This window comes from Hypomesus transpacificus, chromosome 21 (genome assembly GCF_021917145.1).
Source record: "Hypomesus transpacificus isolate Combined female chromosome 21, fHypTra1, whole genome shotgun sequence".
In the NCBI taxonomy this organism is placed as follows: domain Eukaryota; kingdom Metazoa; phylum Chordata; class Actinopteri; order Osmeriformes; family Osmeridae; genus Hypomesus; species Hypomesus transpacificus.
Window position 1 is genome coordinate 4,735,011 of NC_061080.1, and position 15,822 is coordinate 4,750,832.

At 44.0% G+C, this 15,822-nt stretch overlaps 1 protein-coding gene across 3 annotated transcripts; it reads left to right on the top strand.

The window, feature by feature from the left end:
* Window positions 1-908: 908 nt before the first annotated feature.
* LOC124483579 (E3 ubiquitin-protein ligase pellino homolog 1-like) lies at window positions 909-15,738 on the top strand. 3 transcript variants are annotated; one of them, XM_047044080.1, is made up of 7 exons: window positions 909-998; window positions 7,936-8,122; window positions 9,523-9,652; window positions 10,179-10,280; window positions 11,692-11,889; window positions 12,164-12,352; window positions 14,186-15,738. In XM_047044080.1, the coding sequence occupies exons 2-7, from the start codon at window positions 8,037-8,039 to the stop codon at window positions 14,768-14,770; spliced, it is 1,290 nt and encodes a 429-aa protein (XP_046900036.1). In that variant the 5' UTR covers window positions 909-998; window positions 7,936-8,036; the 3' UTR covers window positions 14,771-15,738. The 3 variants fall into 3 exon arrangements, with proteins under 3 accessions (XP_046900036.1, XP_046900035.1, XP_046900037.1); XM_047044079.1 differs by having other exon boundaries at window positions 912-1,173; XM_047044081.1 differs by lacking the exon at window positions 909-998 and adding an exon at window positions 3,083-5,723.
* Window positions 15,739-15,822: the final 84 nt, after the last annotated feature.

Here is a 15,822-nt window from a genome sequence, read left to right on the forward strand (position 1 = left end):
AATTCAGTTTTTGCTTGTCTTAGCAGTTCACAACATTTTTATTACGTAGCCTAATACCATGGAGCCAGCGCTGGATTATGTTCTTAAGGGTGTTCACAGGTTTGATATTGCTCTGTTAGTGCGGTTCATTTGAACAAGGTTGAACGCTGCCATCCGAACCTTGGTGCACACCAAACAATCGGACCTCTAGACTGCTTGAAACGTAGTGTCTTGGTCCACTTCCAAATGAATCATAAAAGCTGTCCAATCAGGTTGGGACCTTATCCTTACGCCTTATGTGTTTAGGGTCGGTGTTAACAATGAACCCTGAGCGAACCAGGAAAATGTAGCCTATACTTTTCTTTTTTGGTCCAGACCAAGAGAAAAAAGAGAACACGACCTTATAAGAACTCAACTCTGCGCTGTTGCTATTGGATAGCAAGGCCTATGTTTTTACGAGTCACACGCCGTGATCACCTCAATCAGGTTTGTGGACTGGGTGTGCAAAGCGCTTATTAAAAATAAAATAAATATTGAAATTAAATGTAGAAACGCTGGGTGCGCGGTTATGTGAAGGGTATGCACGCCGATGAACTAGGCATATCAGTGTGCCATGAGAGTTTATAAAATATCTAAATGCTGATGTAATTTAACTTACGCAAATGAAATACTGAAATACTGTTCACCTGCGTTCACAACAACTTTTGATTGTATTATTTATTTGCGCACACGTGCGTTTGCAAGTCTAACGAACTACAAAACCCATAGAGCGTTTCGAAGTGTTTAATGACGTAACCCAGTTTGCGGCGCCTGGCGCGTGTGTGTGTGTGTTTGTGTTTGTGTGTGTGTGTGTGTGTGTGTGTGTGAGAGAGAGAGAGAGAGAGAGAGAGAGAGAGAGAGAGAGAGAGAGAGAGAGAGAGAGAGAGAGAGAGAGAGAGAGAGAGAGAGAGAGAGAGAGAGAGAGAGAGAGAGAGAGAACGCGAGCTGAGCACCCATGCTACTGACTGTGTGATTGCTAGGTAAAGTAGAGTTTGAATCTGAATAGAACGCAAATTAATTGTCAGTTTATAATACATGCTGAACTATTGAGACTTAAAGTTGGAACACGCAGGAGCTGTTTTATGCTTTTTGTTAACCCCGGTGTTGGATAGCCCTAGTTCTGTTTCGTGCGAAACGATGCTTTCAGCCTGTTAGGTAAGTAGAGTTGGTGTTTAATTGTAGGGATTTCGTTTTCAATTTACGGGGAGCAAGTATATTGTGGGAATCCAATATGGTTTCTTTGTATGAATGCATACTTTTACCAATTATCATGTCCGTTTTATTCACTCGTAGACCAATTGAAAAATCATTGGTAAGTCAAAGAACAATGGCAATATTTCCCTTAGTCAGCAATAATGTTACTGATGTTGATTTTGTTTGATATCACATAGCACAGCCAAGCGATAACTTATAAGTATTTAACGACTTACTAATGCAATTGGTATGGTTGTCTTTGTTAGACCCATACAGCACTTTAAAATACGCGTTGAGCGCTGTTGGTTGTGTACTATAAAGGGGTCTCTCTTTCCCTTGTGCGGCTGACAAGCCGGTTTGGCTCGCTCAGGGAAAGCCCAGCTGGGGGCTATTGTTCCGAAAACATAAACTGATTTGCATGCATCATCTCGCTTGAGCATCTGGCTTCATGAGCCCCTCTTTTGTTCCCCGAAAATTTGCCCCATTTGTTCAACTGCCCAGTCACATTTATTGCAGGTTGTCGTTTGCAATTGTTGTGCTTTGTGTGTGCTTTATCATTCTCCATGACTTTCGTCTATACTGTATACTTCTGCTAGCATCGGTTGACGCTGCCTTCCAGTTGTCCTGAAACGCCTGACTGCTCCTTACTGTGGACTGCAACTGTGTCTGTTTATAAATAACAGCATCATATCACTATCCCCTGGTTTTCCATTCCTGAAATGGCCCAGATCTCCTCCTTTATTAAATCATGTCTGTGGTTGGAGTACTCAGAAAACCTGATAACATGCTCTCACCCCCTGGTATGACAGCATTTTCAGGAAGGATCATCTTTCACTGACATCAGTTATACAAGTGCATTTGTTTAAGGACCAAGCCTAGAGGATGGGTGTGTATTGCATGGCTTGATTGGGGAATAAAAACAATTGTGGGGTGACCGAAGGTTATTCAGTGTGAACAATGCAGGATTCCAGAGGACAACTATTGGATAGTATCAAGTTACAGTTCCTCGCTAAGGCAGTCAAAATGGGTACACGTTGAGTTAACAGCTTTACTTGAAGCACTAAAAAGCCACATTAGTACTCATTCATACTGTCAACAGTCTCACAAGGACCTACTTTGACTTACATTTATGAATGTTTATGTGCGACTTCTTGCCTCTATGGAGTGGTTCTGCGTATGTCCCAGTGCCTATAAAGGGGCTTCTATGTGTACAATGAGGGGTTTATTGTGCAGGTTCGTTCTCACAGTGTTTGGTTTGTAGGTTTCTGAGACTTGTTTGAGTATATGTGGAACAGAGAGTCACTGAACAAAAGATCCTGGACGTCAACTGACCGCTTAAACCTTCTCGTAATTAAGCTTGATGAATCAGCATGACGTTTTTGCTGGCATCCATTGCAGCTCTGTCCCAGAATAGGCCGTAATCCCGTCTACTTTCGAGGTCTGTCTCAGACTCAGGCTTTGCTAGAGTCAAGCAGCAAGCCCCTCTGAACTGTCTCTGGGGATACAAAGGCATTTTTAATTGTTCCTCTCCTCCCCACATTCCTTTCTCGGCTTCCGCCCCTCCTTTCTTCCCTCTCGTTATCAAGCTCTGGTCGATGTCTTTGACAGACTCATTCATGGGCAGCTCAAATCCACTGCCTGCTATCTCTGTCCCTCTCCGTCTCTCCTTGAACTTGGGACAGGGTCTGGCCCTTTCCGTTTCTGGGGTACAAGGAAAACACAGAGCTCGGGTGTTTGTTTAGTACCTCGGTTCACTCATTTGCACCAGGAAATTGCCCCCTTTGACAATTCTATTTAAGTAAAAAAAAAAAATAAAATTAAGAAAGAAGAGACATGACATCTTAACAATATAGAACCTTTTCCTTGAAATGCTTGTTTATATGTCTTTGGGTGTTGTGTGTGACTCTCAATAAATAATTAATGGGGGTGGCTGAAATTTCAACTACCATTATCCATCTGCTAGTTCGGCACAGTCCAGACGTTATTCCACGTAGTAAGACTAGCTGGCAGCTCTCCTTCTCCCCGCGATGCATACACTCGAAAAGCACGCCTCTCAGTTTAAATGAACTGGAAAGAGTCTGTCTCTCTCTTTCTCGATTTCCTTCTCTCTCTCCACTGCTCAAACACATTTTGTCCGTCTTCCTAAGCTTATTAGCTCAGGGTACTGACCCCTTTATGAATGGTAAGTATTGATGTGTGGTGTTTGGAACTGAGTTGGCCCCTTCCGTGATAATCTCTTTTTAGAGACGGAGGGACGGGCTGTAAAATTGGTCACTCACAGATGATAGTGACCCTTTTTCGATCATGAAACATATCACCTCCGACCTCTTCTAAATGTAGCTTTCGGACCTCAGTGAAGTGTTTGTAAGACCTACGCCTCATGGGACTTGGCCAGGATACATATCTGTGAAGAAAAGAACATTTGCCAACCAGCAAATACGGAAATGGGAACTTTGCTTTGTTAAGACTAGTTGTTTTTGGATTCACTGTCTTCCGGCACATGACACAGCTACGATTGCCTAGTTGTGTTTATGGGGGCTACTGAAGGATTTGTTAAGCATACACTTGCAGAGGCTAATGCAGGATTTGTGAAGCACCCTCTTGCAGAAAGAGCACTTGTTTTGTACACATTATTTTCCTTGTTGTAATGCTGCTTCTGAGTAAAACAGTTTGGTCGGGTTCTGTGATACCACAGACAGCCGTGAGGTTGATATTATTCATCCCAACAGTGGGACCGGAGGTTGTTACGTCTTAATCACGGGAGGCCTGGGGCGCACAAAAGTGCTTCTGTTGCGGAGAAGTGAAGTCACTTTAAAAGTCGTCCTCCTTGTCTCGTAGAGGGTGGGTCTGTACTAGCTGTTAAGCCTGCCCCATTATCCAGTTACAGGGCAGTGAATGGGCCTCTGTCCCCTGTAGTTAACTGGCTTTATTCATGGACGGGGAATACACAGAAAGTGTGACTTCGGAGGGTGACTCCTTATCGGTTATCCGGTTGGCATTATCTTGTCTTTGGATTATTTATTTAATTGCTTCTGTGGGGGACATGGTGTGTAGTGAGCAAAGGTGCCACATTGTTCACTGGTGACTAAAAGCGGTCTATTGACATATAGGCTGATCTGGTCTTGGAGCCTCCAATGCACAGGTGGCCAAGTCTCTGTGATGAGGAGGATGGTGAAGCGCTGGGTCATGTCATCATCTTGGTTAGCTCATTAAGACCACTGGTATGTGATCTGTGGTTATTCATAGTCTAGGAAACAATCTTGATACCATCCCTTAGCATGGTTGGTGAAATACATACGAGGATAGTAGATATAGGCCAGCTTGTGTACTCGGTTCCTGACTAGGTCTACCTACATAGAATAATCCAAACTGGCATAATTTGGGGTCTTTCTACCCAGCTACTAATGCTCATTCTCGGGAGACGACAGGTTTATTTTATCCCTGCTGCTAGTCTGATTCTGGCACGGCCTGCCGAAGGGGCGGAGCTGTGACATGGAACCTCAGAACAGTGGTGGTACTATCTCGCTCTTTGAGGTGTTGGCTGTTCCGTTTGGCACACAAGGTCACATTCACTGGCTGCCAGCTCTGTCTGACAGCCACGGGTGAGCACGGCGTGAGCCTCATAGGATTTATTGATCTAATAGCTCGCTCGGCAGGAAAGTCTTTGTTTGGTGTAAATAATAGCGGCTTGGTACTAGTTTGGATATTTTTTCGTTTGTGGAGCCTTCTAAACCTGTTTTTAACTCTGCAGTAGGTGGATTAATTGGTTAAATCAAGCACAATGTTTCATAACTGATATATTAAATATGCAGTTATTAGCCTAGCTAGTGCATAACTAGCAAGACAAGCGCTTTCTCAAACAGATGGAGAATGTCTCTGTTTAAAGTAAGAGAATGATATACAACCAATCTGAAAGAGAAAATGGTTGTTTAAATGTTGTTGAAACATTCTCATTTAGAAAAACTAAAAACGACTACATTGTGTCACCACTCAAGTAAGTGGCAGTACTGTCATAAACGCTCATCAGATTTGACCAGGAAGCATGAACTGTGATGAATGTAAAGGTGTAAGTGTTAGTTTATGGTGGCTCTGCAGTCTCTTCGTGTGTAGTTGCTCCACTGGTATGGTGGAGGTGTTTAACACCTGCAACAAATGTTGACAAACCAACCATACAAAGCCTGGCCATGATGAAACCTTAAGTGTGATTTTAGACGACCAAGAAGACGCCAAAAGAAGCTGATCTTCTGTTGATGGATCGACGCGCAACCTTCTTGGACGAGCGAACATAAGAGTGTGTCCAACATGTTGACAGCTTCAGAAAGGAACTGACGGCTAATTATTTTGAGTTTTGGAAGTATGAGGCTCACTTCCCCAAGAAACCCTCGCTCTCCTTCGATGAGATGGCCGTTTTCTCAGCTGGAACATCCTGGTCCTTGTTCCCCCAAGAAAATGGTACCCTCTTCAGCCCATAGCTAATGCCAAGCTTCCAGCATGTGGAGCGACTTTGAGAGGTACCCAAGTCATGAACTTTCAGAATGTTCTCCAGGAGCCTGACCTCGCCATTCCTGTGTGGGGCTTAGAGATATACGAGACCAGGAGCATGGCCAGTGAGAGACCAGGAATTGGATTGCTTTTCCTTCTTTGCTCTTTTATTGGCATTTCCGGCATTTCCTTTTTCTTTGTTCAGTCCTATTGCGGTCTCTGACCTTTTTGCATCAGATAATTGGTTAGACCTTTATCTAACTGTACCCCTACTATTAAGTCAGCCACTGGAAAGTATTTGCCATCTAATGACATCTGAATTGAAAATCTGTCAATATTGAATTATCCTGCATTTCAGAAGCACTAGACTAATGACGTAGAATGCAACACCGAATATGTCATTACTTACACAGGAAGAAGCATTCAATTAGCATGTCTTCACCTTTTACACCTGCATCTCAAATTATTCAGTTCTCACACTACTTTCACACACCATCATTTATAATTAGCAGGCAACAAAAAAAGAAAGAAATGGGAACTCTAAGACACACCCACAGATCTGTAACACACAGACAAGTATTGTCTTACTCAAGTGGGATATCTTTCTGCAGACACCCAAGGTGTTAGTTACCACCAGATGGTGGTTTCTGATTAAATCTAACAGACACATCTTCAAACGGTGATCTGTCATAACGAAATGAGGAGGACAGCCTGTTTCTTGGTTTCTTTTGCTGAAATGACTCGATTGTTATTTGTTGGCAGTAGTTTGACCTGTAATTGAGGCTGTTTGGGATCTTACATCTCTGTTGTTCTCTTTCCTTTTTAGTTTATTTAAACCTTTGTAGACACTTTTAAGATATTTTCCTCATTGCCTTTGCTGGCTGTAAAGAGTTGATAAAGTGTTTTAGTGTATTTTACACGTAACATCCCAAAATGCTCAACAATAACTTTCAAATGTCACTGGTTGGAGAGTAACCTTTTGTACCGCTAAAACGTTGTCCTGAATCAAAAGGCCGCAGAAGGCCAAATAACGAAAGCTGGGGTCACCTGAGGCCGATTTATGTGGGCCACACCTCCATAGCTGTCTGATAACTGTCTGGTCTGTATGCCAGGCGGCTGTGCTCACAGTAATCTCCAGATCTCCATGGTGACCTGAGGCCATAGCAGACCCTGAGAGGCAACAAGACCTATTAAGAAGCTGATTGTGGAAAGCATTTAAGCAGATGGCGGTCGAATTTCCATGGTACTTTCTGTGGAACTGTCTAGGCATTGACCATTTCTATTAGTCATTAAGATGTCTTAGCTCTTGAGTATTGTGTTGCTTACGGTTTAGTTTCAGCATCCTTCAAGTTTCAGGTCTTTTTGATCCCAAACATCAATACCCCTTTTCTTTTTCCTTTCCTCATGAAAAATGAAGGTAGCAAACAATCCTTCAACAATTGACTGATCACACACTCACCCAACCCCACTGGCCTGTTTGCCTTGCTCGCCCCTCACATGAACTCCACACCAGGTCCCAAAACAAAGCAGGGACGAGGGCTGTGTGTCCTACTTGTAAATACAAGTGTGTTTAAGCCTTTCTATGTTAGAGTGTGTTTGTGTTGGCGTGTCTCAACCAGCGGCGCGTTCCCGCAGGGCAATGAGTGGATTGGGATTGGTTCTGCAGGAGCGTATGGTCAGGGTCAGCAAGTACCTGGGGTCAGGGGAGCGGGGGGCACATCAAACCTCCACACACACACACACACAAAGCAACATTCAAAGACAGCCCTGTAGTATATCTGAGCTGAAAATGACAGGTGTTTGCACAAACATGTTTGCACCTCACAAACTTCCCGCCACAATGTGGAGAGCTTGCTCTCTGAACTCTCTTGGTTGTTGCAGAACTAAAGATTAGTAGTGAGCCTGTCTAGATGCGAGGGCTAAAGGCTTACCCTCCAGCGATAGACTTGAATGTCATCCTGTTCCTCCCAATCTGCTTCCTCCGTATTAGCAGTCTGTTGCTTCTGATACCAGTCCTTTAAAAAAGTAACTATGTGCGTTTGGTGACCATAAGAGTTAGCTTGTGTGTCTGTGGCACAGAGTCAGATTTGTGCATAGCACACACAGTTAGAAATCAATTTGTTTGTTGCTTCTGTTTAGTCAGTTAAGCCTTAATAACTAGCTTTTTCGTAAACTTGTTGAAGATGGGTGTTGTGTCTGCTGCCTGCCTTGGACGAATTTGCTGTTATGTTTTGTCTGCAGGTTGAGTGTGGCGTGAAAAGCGACAGGATGACTCGGCTGTGAGGATAGGAGACTGAGGACGTGTTAATTGTGGGAGAGCCCTCCTTCCGACAGCAGCACCAATGTTCTCCCCCGACCAAGAAAACATCTCCACCACGACAGCCTCCACCAAAGTGCCAGTCAAATATGGGGAGCTCATTGTTCTGGGGTAAGAGCAAATTCATTCCACATGGAGTTAAGTATGCAAGCTGAAAGCAAGAGTGAGATCCAAAAGAGGCAACATCTCTGAATTAGTGATTCAGGTGGGTTAAGTGACACTTAAAACCTCTTGTTACTTATGAAAGCTCTGAAAACACACAGAAACTGTGAAAACCTTTAGGATAAGACCTTTCATACGTTTATGAGTGGAATGTTCATGATTTTGTGTAAAACTAAAAAGTGAAAAACACTTTTATCTTTCTGTGTCAACCGCTCTTTGAAATTGAATGATCAATGACTTGACAAGCTCTACAGATCGTCATATTGTGAGAGGAGTTGTGGTACTGCAAAGAGTAGCATTGGCCTGATCTACATCATTTGATTTTGGGACTTGGTGTTTATTAGTTTTGAAAAGTGGAGCAACACCCCATCTAAATCCAGTTAAATGCACATAGACTTAACCACTGGGAGACTAAACAATCCACTGCTGCTGACTTCCTGATTTTAGAATGTTTATTCAAGCAAACGAGATTGTTTGGTTTGCTGTACAAAGGGAGGTTGTTAGCTAAATTGTGGCTTTCGTGGTGCTATAAGTATTCTTTTACTCTGACAAAGGCATTCCACAACAGAGTGATACAGTCTATGAAACCAAGTTTCTACTGTACATGGAAACTAAATAGCTGCAATTTTATTTTATTTTCGCTCTGGATTTAAAGATGCCAATTAGGGTGCAAAATGGCTCAAGAGCAGTTAACTGTTAATTCCCAGACCTCCGTATGCCTCTGTAGGTGGCTGGTGCATACTTTTATGAAACACAGGAAGCCCTTGTTTTCAAACATATCCCTGCTCAGTCAGCCACTCAGAGAGAAAAAAATATTTACATGGCCAGTTGCCAGCAGGGGTTGGTGACCAAAGATAACCTCATACTAGAAATGCTGATTGGGTGTAAGAGGATTGGGCATTGTTTTAACGGAGCTCCGCATGTAAATAAATGCAAAGCTGATGGTGAGTGTGACCCCATTCCATGAGGGGATTCATCCTTTCAGTGATAGACCAGGGATGAAGAGACCCACTTTTTGTCACGATTTGCTCTGAGAAATTACACTGCAGGAATGTAGCATGCATGTGTCTGTCCTAAATTAGACACAGACACAATTCTTCACATTTTTTTGTTTTATATATTTGGATTGATTATACTATATAAACATGCACACCCTCACGTAATACGAATATTTAATTCAAACATTTGAAAGATGACGGAACTCAGCTGCCCTCACTATATGCACTTGGACATAACTTTGGATACAAAATGTAAAAGCTAAATGTAATATAGGATGATATAATAAGATAGGAGGATCTGTGCCTGCATGGACGCTTGACTAAGAGGTGTGGTTGATCTTTTCTCCTCAGGTACAATGGCTCTCTACCCAACGGGGACAGAGGAAGGCGTAAAAGCCGTTTCTCTCTGTGCCGGAGACCAAAGGCCAATGGCGTGAAACCCAGCACAGTGCACGTAGCCTGCACACCTCAGGCAGCCAAGGTAACAAAGTGAATCCCAATAACACAGCGTTTCATGCATGGGCATATCTAGCCATTAGCCCTCCCAATTTTGTTTATAAAAAAAAAATCCTTTCTTATTCTAAATCTAAATGTGTTCATTTCTCTTTCTAAAACCCACTAGAGGACACTATTTAAAAGGACATTTTCACAAATTTATTCTGGGGGAACATGCCCCCAGACCCCCATAGGTTTGCTGGGTCACAGGAAAAATAATAGCCCCTCGTCAGCACTCGTCAACCCTTCTCGATTATAAACTCTGTAGTTGAGTGACAAAACACTGAAACAAAAGATGGTCCAGGTGTTCAATAGTAAAAAAATAAAATAAAGGATACATATGGTAACGACACAATTATTAATTATCGTCACACACATACATATTTTTCTCACTGTCTCCCTGCCTGTCATGATCAGTTTTTCACGTAAGCTCATACACCCACACACCCACACCAGCTCTTGTTTAGCTATTCCTTGCTCCCTAACACATATTCTTCTCTGCGTTTCTGCAGGCCATAAGCAACAAGGACCAGCACAGCATCTCCTACACACTGTCCAGGGCTCAGACGGTGGTGGTGGAGTATACTCACGACAGCAATACGGACATGTTCCAGGTCAGTGGACCCCTCAGTGACCACAAGGTTTGCACAGTCCACGTCTATGGGATTGTTCACTGGAGTCAACCCATTTTCAGGCAAATAGACTTCAATCTGTACTTCCATTCTGTGGCCGTGTTGCAGAATATTTGGAATACACTTGCTGTATTGACCTCCTTAATACTATACTGTATTCATGTTGGTGTCTCTTTTGTTTTGCACCTTATTTTGGGAATTGATTGTTAATTCTAAATCACCTCATCCTATGGAAAGGCATGTGTTTTGTCTCACTCAGCCAGAAGTTATGGCAAACAGATCTAACCAATTAGGTCTTAAGCTGGGGCTTCCCTTAACTGGTCCAGCAAGCAGTTTAGCCCACCATATGGGTGTCAGACATACACCATCACAGAATCTCGTCTTTTAGCTTCCACCACCCTGAGTTTCCCTCTGTCTCCTACCTCACCACACACACACACACACACACACACACACACGTACCCCATGCTGGATTCCTTAATTGATTTTGCCTTGTGTGTATAATTAGTCTTTCCACAATGCCATCACAATGACAACAATAGAACATCTTCTGTTCGCTCTCCTCTTTCTCCATCCCGTCTCCAAGTCTTAAGAGTTTTTCCAGCTATTACTTTAAATAAATTCTGTCCATAACGCCACTGCTAGCTGTGCTCCCATATTATTTTTATGCCTTTCTGCTTTTTGCCTATTTTACACACATCTTTTTATATGCTGCAGTGTATATGCTCACTTGGCTTATGGAGGACAAGAGTCAAGCCCAGTCGGACCCCAATGCTAGCTTTGGTTGTGGCATTATCCAGTTCATAGCCCTGCCCCAGTGGTCATCACTTGTTTCCTTCTACTAAAATCATGTACCTGATTATCCCTGACATAAAAGGTCTTGATAGGTTAAAGCACGAATAATGCAACCTTCAATGAGGTAAATTAAGGAATGACAAACTGGAAGTCATTCAAAGGGCAAAATGGAGATTGAATGTGCTCTGTGTTTCTCACAATTCAGATGACAAACTGGCATCAGTAGGTCTCAGGTTATCATTTCAGAAGAAAACAAAAATAACATATTTGTATCCAGCTAGATAGAAGCAGATACTAGAACGGATAGTTGGATAATACATTTTCTTTGGGGCGGCCCGGTAAATCACTGGGTAGGGCGCGTATCATAAGAGCCTGCAAGCAGCGTCCTGGGATTGATTCCTACTTGGGCCATTTCTACACGTCTTCTCCTTTCTCTCTCCCATACATCTCTAGCTGTCTCTGTCCAATAGGCCCCAAAAATAAATCCCAAAATGTATACATTCTTTCATTCTTTTTGTAAATATTTCTTTCAATCCTAAATGGAACGCAAGTTAAGTGAGACAAACGTTAACTAACAGCCTCCATTACCGTCTCTCAGATCGGGCGGTCGACGGAGAGCCCCATCGACTTTGTGGTGACAGATACTGTGCCTGGAGGTCAGAGCCACGGCGACAGCCAGTCGGTCCAGAGCACCATCTCCCGCTTCGCCTGCCGCATCATCTGCCAGAGGAGCCCCCCGTACACGGCACGCATCTACGCCGCAGGCTTCGACTCGTCCAAGAACATCTTCCTGGGGGTGAGGAACGCAAAGCGATGTGGAAACTGCTTGTTGTCCGTAGCTGTCGTTCCTTTTCGAGAGCGACTCTCTAGGGGCGAGACAGATGTTCCGGTTGCACACTTAAAATGCCTCGGTTTGTTGCATTTGAAAGGCAACAAACTTTGTTGTGGGTGTTTATTTCGAGTGGCTTGATGTGTTTTCCTCTGGAGAGAATTGTGAGCTTTTTTGGGCCCCTAAAACTCTGAAAACTCGTCCAGAACTTGGCTGATACACATCTCACTTGTCCTTCCAGGAGAAAGCAGCTAAGTGGAGGATGCAGGAAGGCCAGATGGACGGGCTGACGACCAATGGCGTGCTAGTGATGCACCCGCGCCATGGCTTCACGCAGGACTCCAAACCAGGCCTGTGGCGAGAGATCTCCGTCTGTGGCAACGTGTTCACTCTGAGGGAGACCCGATCTGCACAGCAACGGGGCAAGATGGTGGGTGGCTGGACGCGCACACAAACGAACATGTGTCCGTTCGGGTTTGCATGCATGGCCTGTATATGAGAAAGGGTTACAGAGTGTTTCACTCTATTCTGTTTCTTCGGCACAAACACGCATTTACGCAACTCATTTCGGTTACGCACACACACACATTTGCACAACTAATATTTGTGTGTGCAATCCATGCATGTAAAAAAGAGTTGGATATTGTCTAACTTGGCCACTATCTGTGGCTCATGACCTCAAGCACACAATAGTCTTGACTAGGTAGCTTATAGGTTTCCATTGTTACCGGTGGAGGACATTGAACTGCTCCCATGGGAAGGTGCAGTGCTGTGCTGAATAAATGAAACAAAATTGAATGAAACTAAGAGTTTCCACATTAACTTGCTGGCTAACACAGAATTGATGGTATGTAAACTTTTCAGCCTCATGAATTGATTTAATCGCAAAATAACATGCAATGTTATTTGACACATGACAAATCAAGTGCACCAAAGTATTTTGACTCTATTTGCACATAGGAACTGAGCCAGGACTCCCCTTGACTTTAGACTATACAGATACTTCTTGCAGTAGGGTTGCAACGGTCAATTAAATATGTTTACAGATTTTGGATAACAACTGAGAAATATGAACAGAAATGGATTTTCAGCAAATTACTCAATAATTTTTTGTAGTATGGTCTGAGTTTTGGCTATGCTGGTGGTCTATCGAGTTTCTCAGACGATGTATTTGTGTGTGTGTGTGTGAGAGAGAGAGAAGGAGAGAGAGAAAGGGGGGAGAGAGAGAAAGGGGGGAGAGAGAGAGCGCGAGAGCGAGAGCGAGAGAGAGAGAGAGAGAGAGAGAGAGAGAGAGAGAGAGAGAGAGAGAGAGAGAGAGAGAGAGAGAGAGAGAGAGAGAGAGAGAGAGAGAGAGAGAGAAATTAGAGAAATGAGAGAATGTGATGTCCTCATGATTTATATGATAGGTCTAGTGTGTCACTCGGTAATAACCCTGGAAGACTCAGACTGCAGAGCTTGAGTTCCCACCCTCTCACCTCCCCCTCACTGGAGACCACACAGTGAGCTTGGGAGAGCCAGTCTGGATAGGTTATATTCAGCCATGTTTCAAAGGAACCCCATTACTTAACTTCATTTTGGGTCCAAACTTGTGCACCACTTCACTTTGTCCGTTGACTTCGTAGAGTCCATCTATCTGTGCCTCTTCAACAACTCGGTCATTTATTCTCAGTAGTATGCGATCTGTAAGGAAATATAGTGTTAAGTAAATGAAGTGTGGTTTCTTCCCAAAATAAGAGGAACAGGAACAGACCCACACCCAACCGGGACACCCTGGAGCGAGAGAAGGAGGAAACGCTGGCAGCAGATAAGAAAGGGAGGGGGGGGGGATTTTGATGTTCAGCTGAGGTCAACGGGTTTAATCATTGCAGCTCTGCGCCTTCCACTCTGCTGTATGAAAACGTTGGGTAAACCACGGCTAAGACAACAAACCAAAGGCCTTTCGCACAAAACCCCACAGCGTCCACTAAGGCGTTTGTCACACACCCCAAACGAACAGCATTCCCACAGAAGCTGAATGGAGAACCTGTTAGTCTGGAGTTTTCTTCTCCTCTCTACCTCTCCCCCTCTCCCCCTCCCCCCATGTTCCCATCCCCCATCGCAAGATGTGGGTGGAAGGGAAAAGAACGTGTTAAGCGTTGCCATCTGCAGGACTGTGCCGGGTATTTTTACTGAGACAGAAATGAAGCGTCCTGCTCCATAGCGGGTGTTAGTAAAGACTTGCAGGTGTTTCAAGGTCTGACTGTCTGTTTATGTTTTTCCTCAGGTGGACAGCGAATCCCAGGAGCTGGTGGACGGCTCCCTTATCGACCTGTGCGGCGCCACCCTCCTGTGGCGCACGGCCGAGGGCCTCTCGCACACGCCCACCGTCAAACACCTGGAGGCGCTGCGCCAGGAGCTGAACGCCGGTCGCCCCCAGTGCCCCGTGGGCTTCAACACACTCGCCTTCCCCAGCCTGCGGCGCAAGGAGGTCCTGGACGAGAAGCAGCCGTGGGCCTACCTGCGCTGCGGACACGTCCACGGCTACCACGGGTGGGGCGGCCACCGCGACGCCGAGGAGGAGGACGCGGAGGAGGGTCGGGAGCGCGAGTGCCCCATGTGCAGGACAAAAGGCCCCTACGTGCCCCTCTGGTTGGGCTGTGAGGCAGCGTTCTACTTGGACGCCGCACCGCCCACTCATGCCTTCAGCCCCTGTGGTCACGTGTGCTCGGAGAAGACGGCAAGCTTCTGGAGCCAGATCCCGCTGCCGCACGGCACGCACACCTTCCACGCTGCCTGTCCATTCTGCGTCCAGCAGCTGGCTGGAGAGAGCGGTTATGTCAGACTCATCTTCCAAGGGCCCCTGGACTAGACTACTGGAAAGCCCATAGACTTCAAGGCTGTGATTTGACTCCCTAATCAAGCTATTGGTGGAAACCAGCACAAGCTTAGAATTTTCCGAATTTTCTTAACTTAAAATATTTTGGAGAGCTTTGGAATATTTTTGGGCTTCTACTTACAAATGAAGTGACCTTTCCAGAAGTGCTGTTACTTGTTTGAATACAGTTTAACTATATTTTCACAACATTATAACAATACAGAAAGCTACAGTACAATACAGGCTCAATTCTGAGGAAAAACATAATTAGCAATACAGTCTGAGGATGAATTGTGGGACTTTGTTAGTGTATTTCCAGTTAGAGCAGAGACTAGGCTACTTTGTAATGCTAGCTGCTAGTTTTTGAAGTGATATTGGTGAATCATAATGAAAATGTTTCACATAAGTAATACATTTTTGGGGTATGAGACATGAAAGTGCTTTATGTCTCCTGTTTCACATGAATTTCAACAAAGTGTCTTTACATCAGAATGTACTACTGTGCATAGCCTACGCATACAGAGAATGTTATACAAATTAAAGTGACATAGGCTTGCCCTCCAGGTATTTTATTCACGTTTGAAGTGAGGGGTGTGTCATAGGTGAAAGTGGAGTTAACCTTAATGATAATGATTACACTTATAAATGAGAAGAAATATGACATTATCCACATGTGCCGCTGATCAGAGCTAATGTACAGTATTTATGTGTCCACATTTTTTATCTAAACTGTCACCTTTATTTTAATGAAGCTTACTTTAAGCTATTCAGCTGTATCATTAGTGTGTTTTTTGACCAACTTGCACTTATATTGGTAAATTTCTTCCATTTTAATCATGCTTTACCATCTTCACACCCAGATACCTTGATGCAGGATGTTGAGTACTGAAACAGCCTACTATTGCAGCTGTTAAGCAGGATTGTGTACCAACTGGAAATAATAAAAGTTGTTTTCAATTGTTTACATTTGTACGAGTGACAGTTTTGTCCTTATTTATTAAAATGTTCTAAAAGGTCAGTGGTCAATGAAAAGGTATTTGCTGAAG

Bases quoted from the DNA above. Each gene is read 5' to 3' on its own strand.
- LOC124483579 (XM_047044080.1), top strand. From the start codon at position 8,037: ATGTTCTCCCCCGACCAAGAAAACATCTCCACCACGACAGCCTCCACC. The intron at 10,281-11,691 runs GTCAGTGGACCC...ACCGTCTCTCAG, and splicing joins GCAATACGGACATGTTCCAG to ATCGGGCGGTCGACGGAGAG. The intron at 12,353-14,185 runs GTGGGTGGCTGG...GTTTTTCCTCAG, and splicing joins CACAGCAACGGGGCAAGATG to GTGGACAGCGAATCCCAGGA.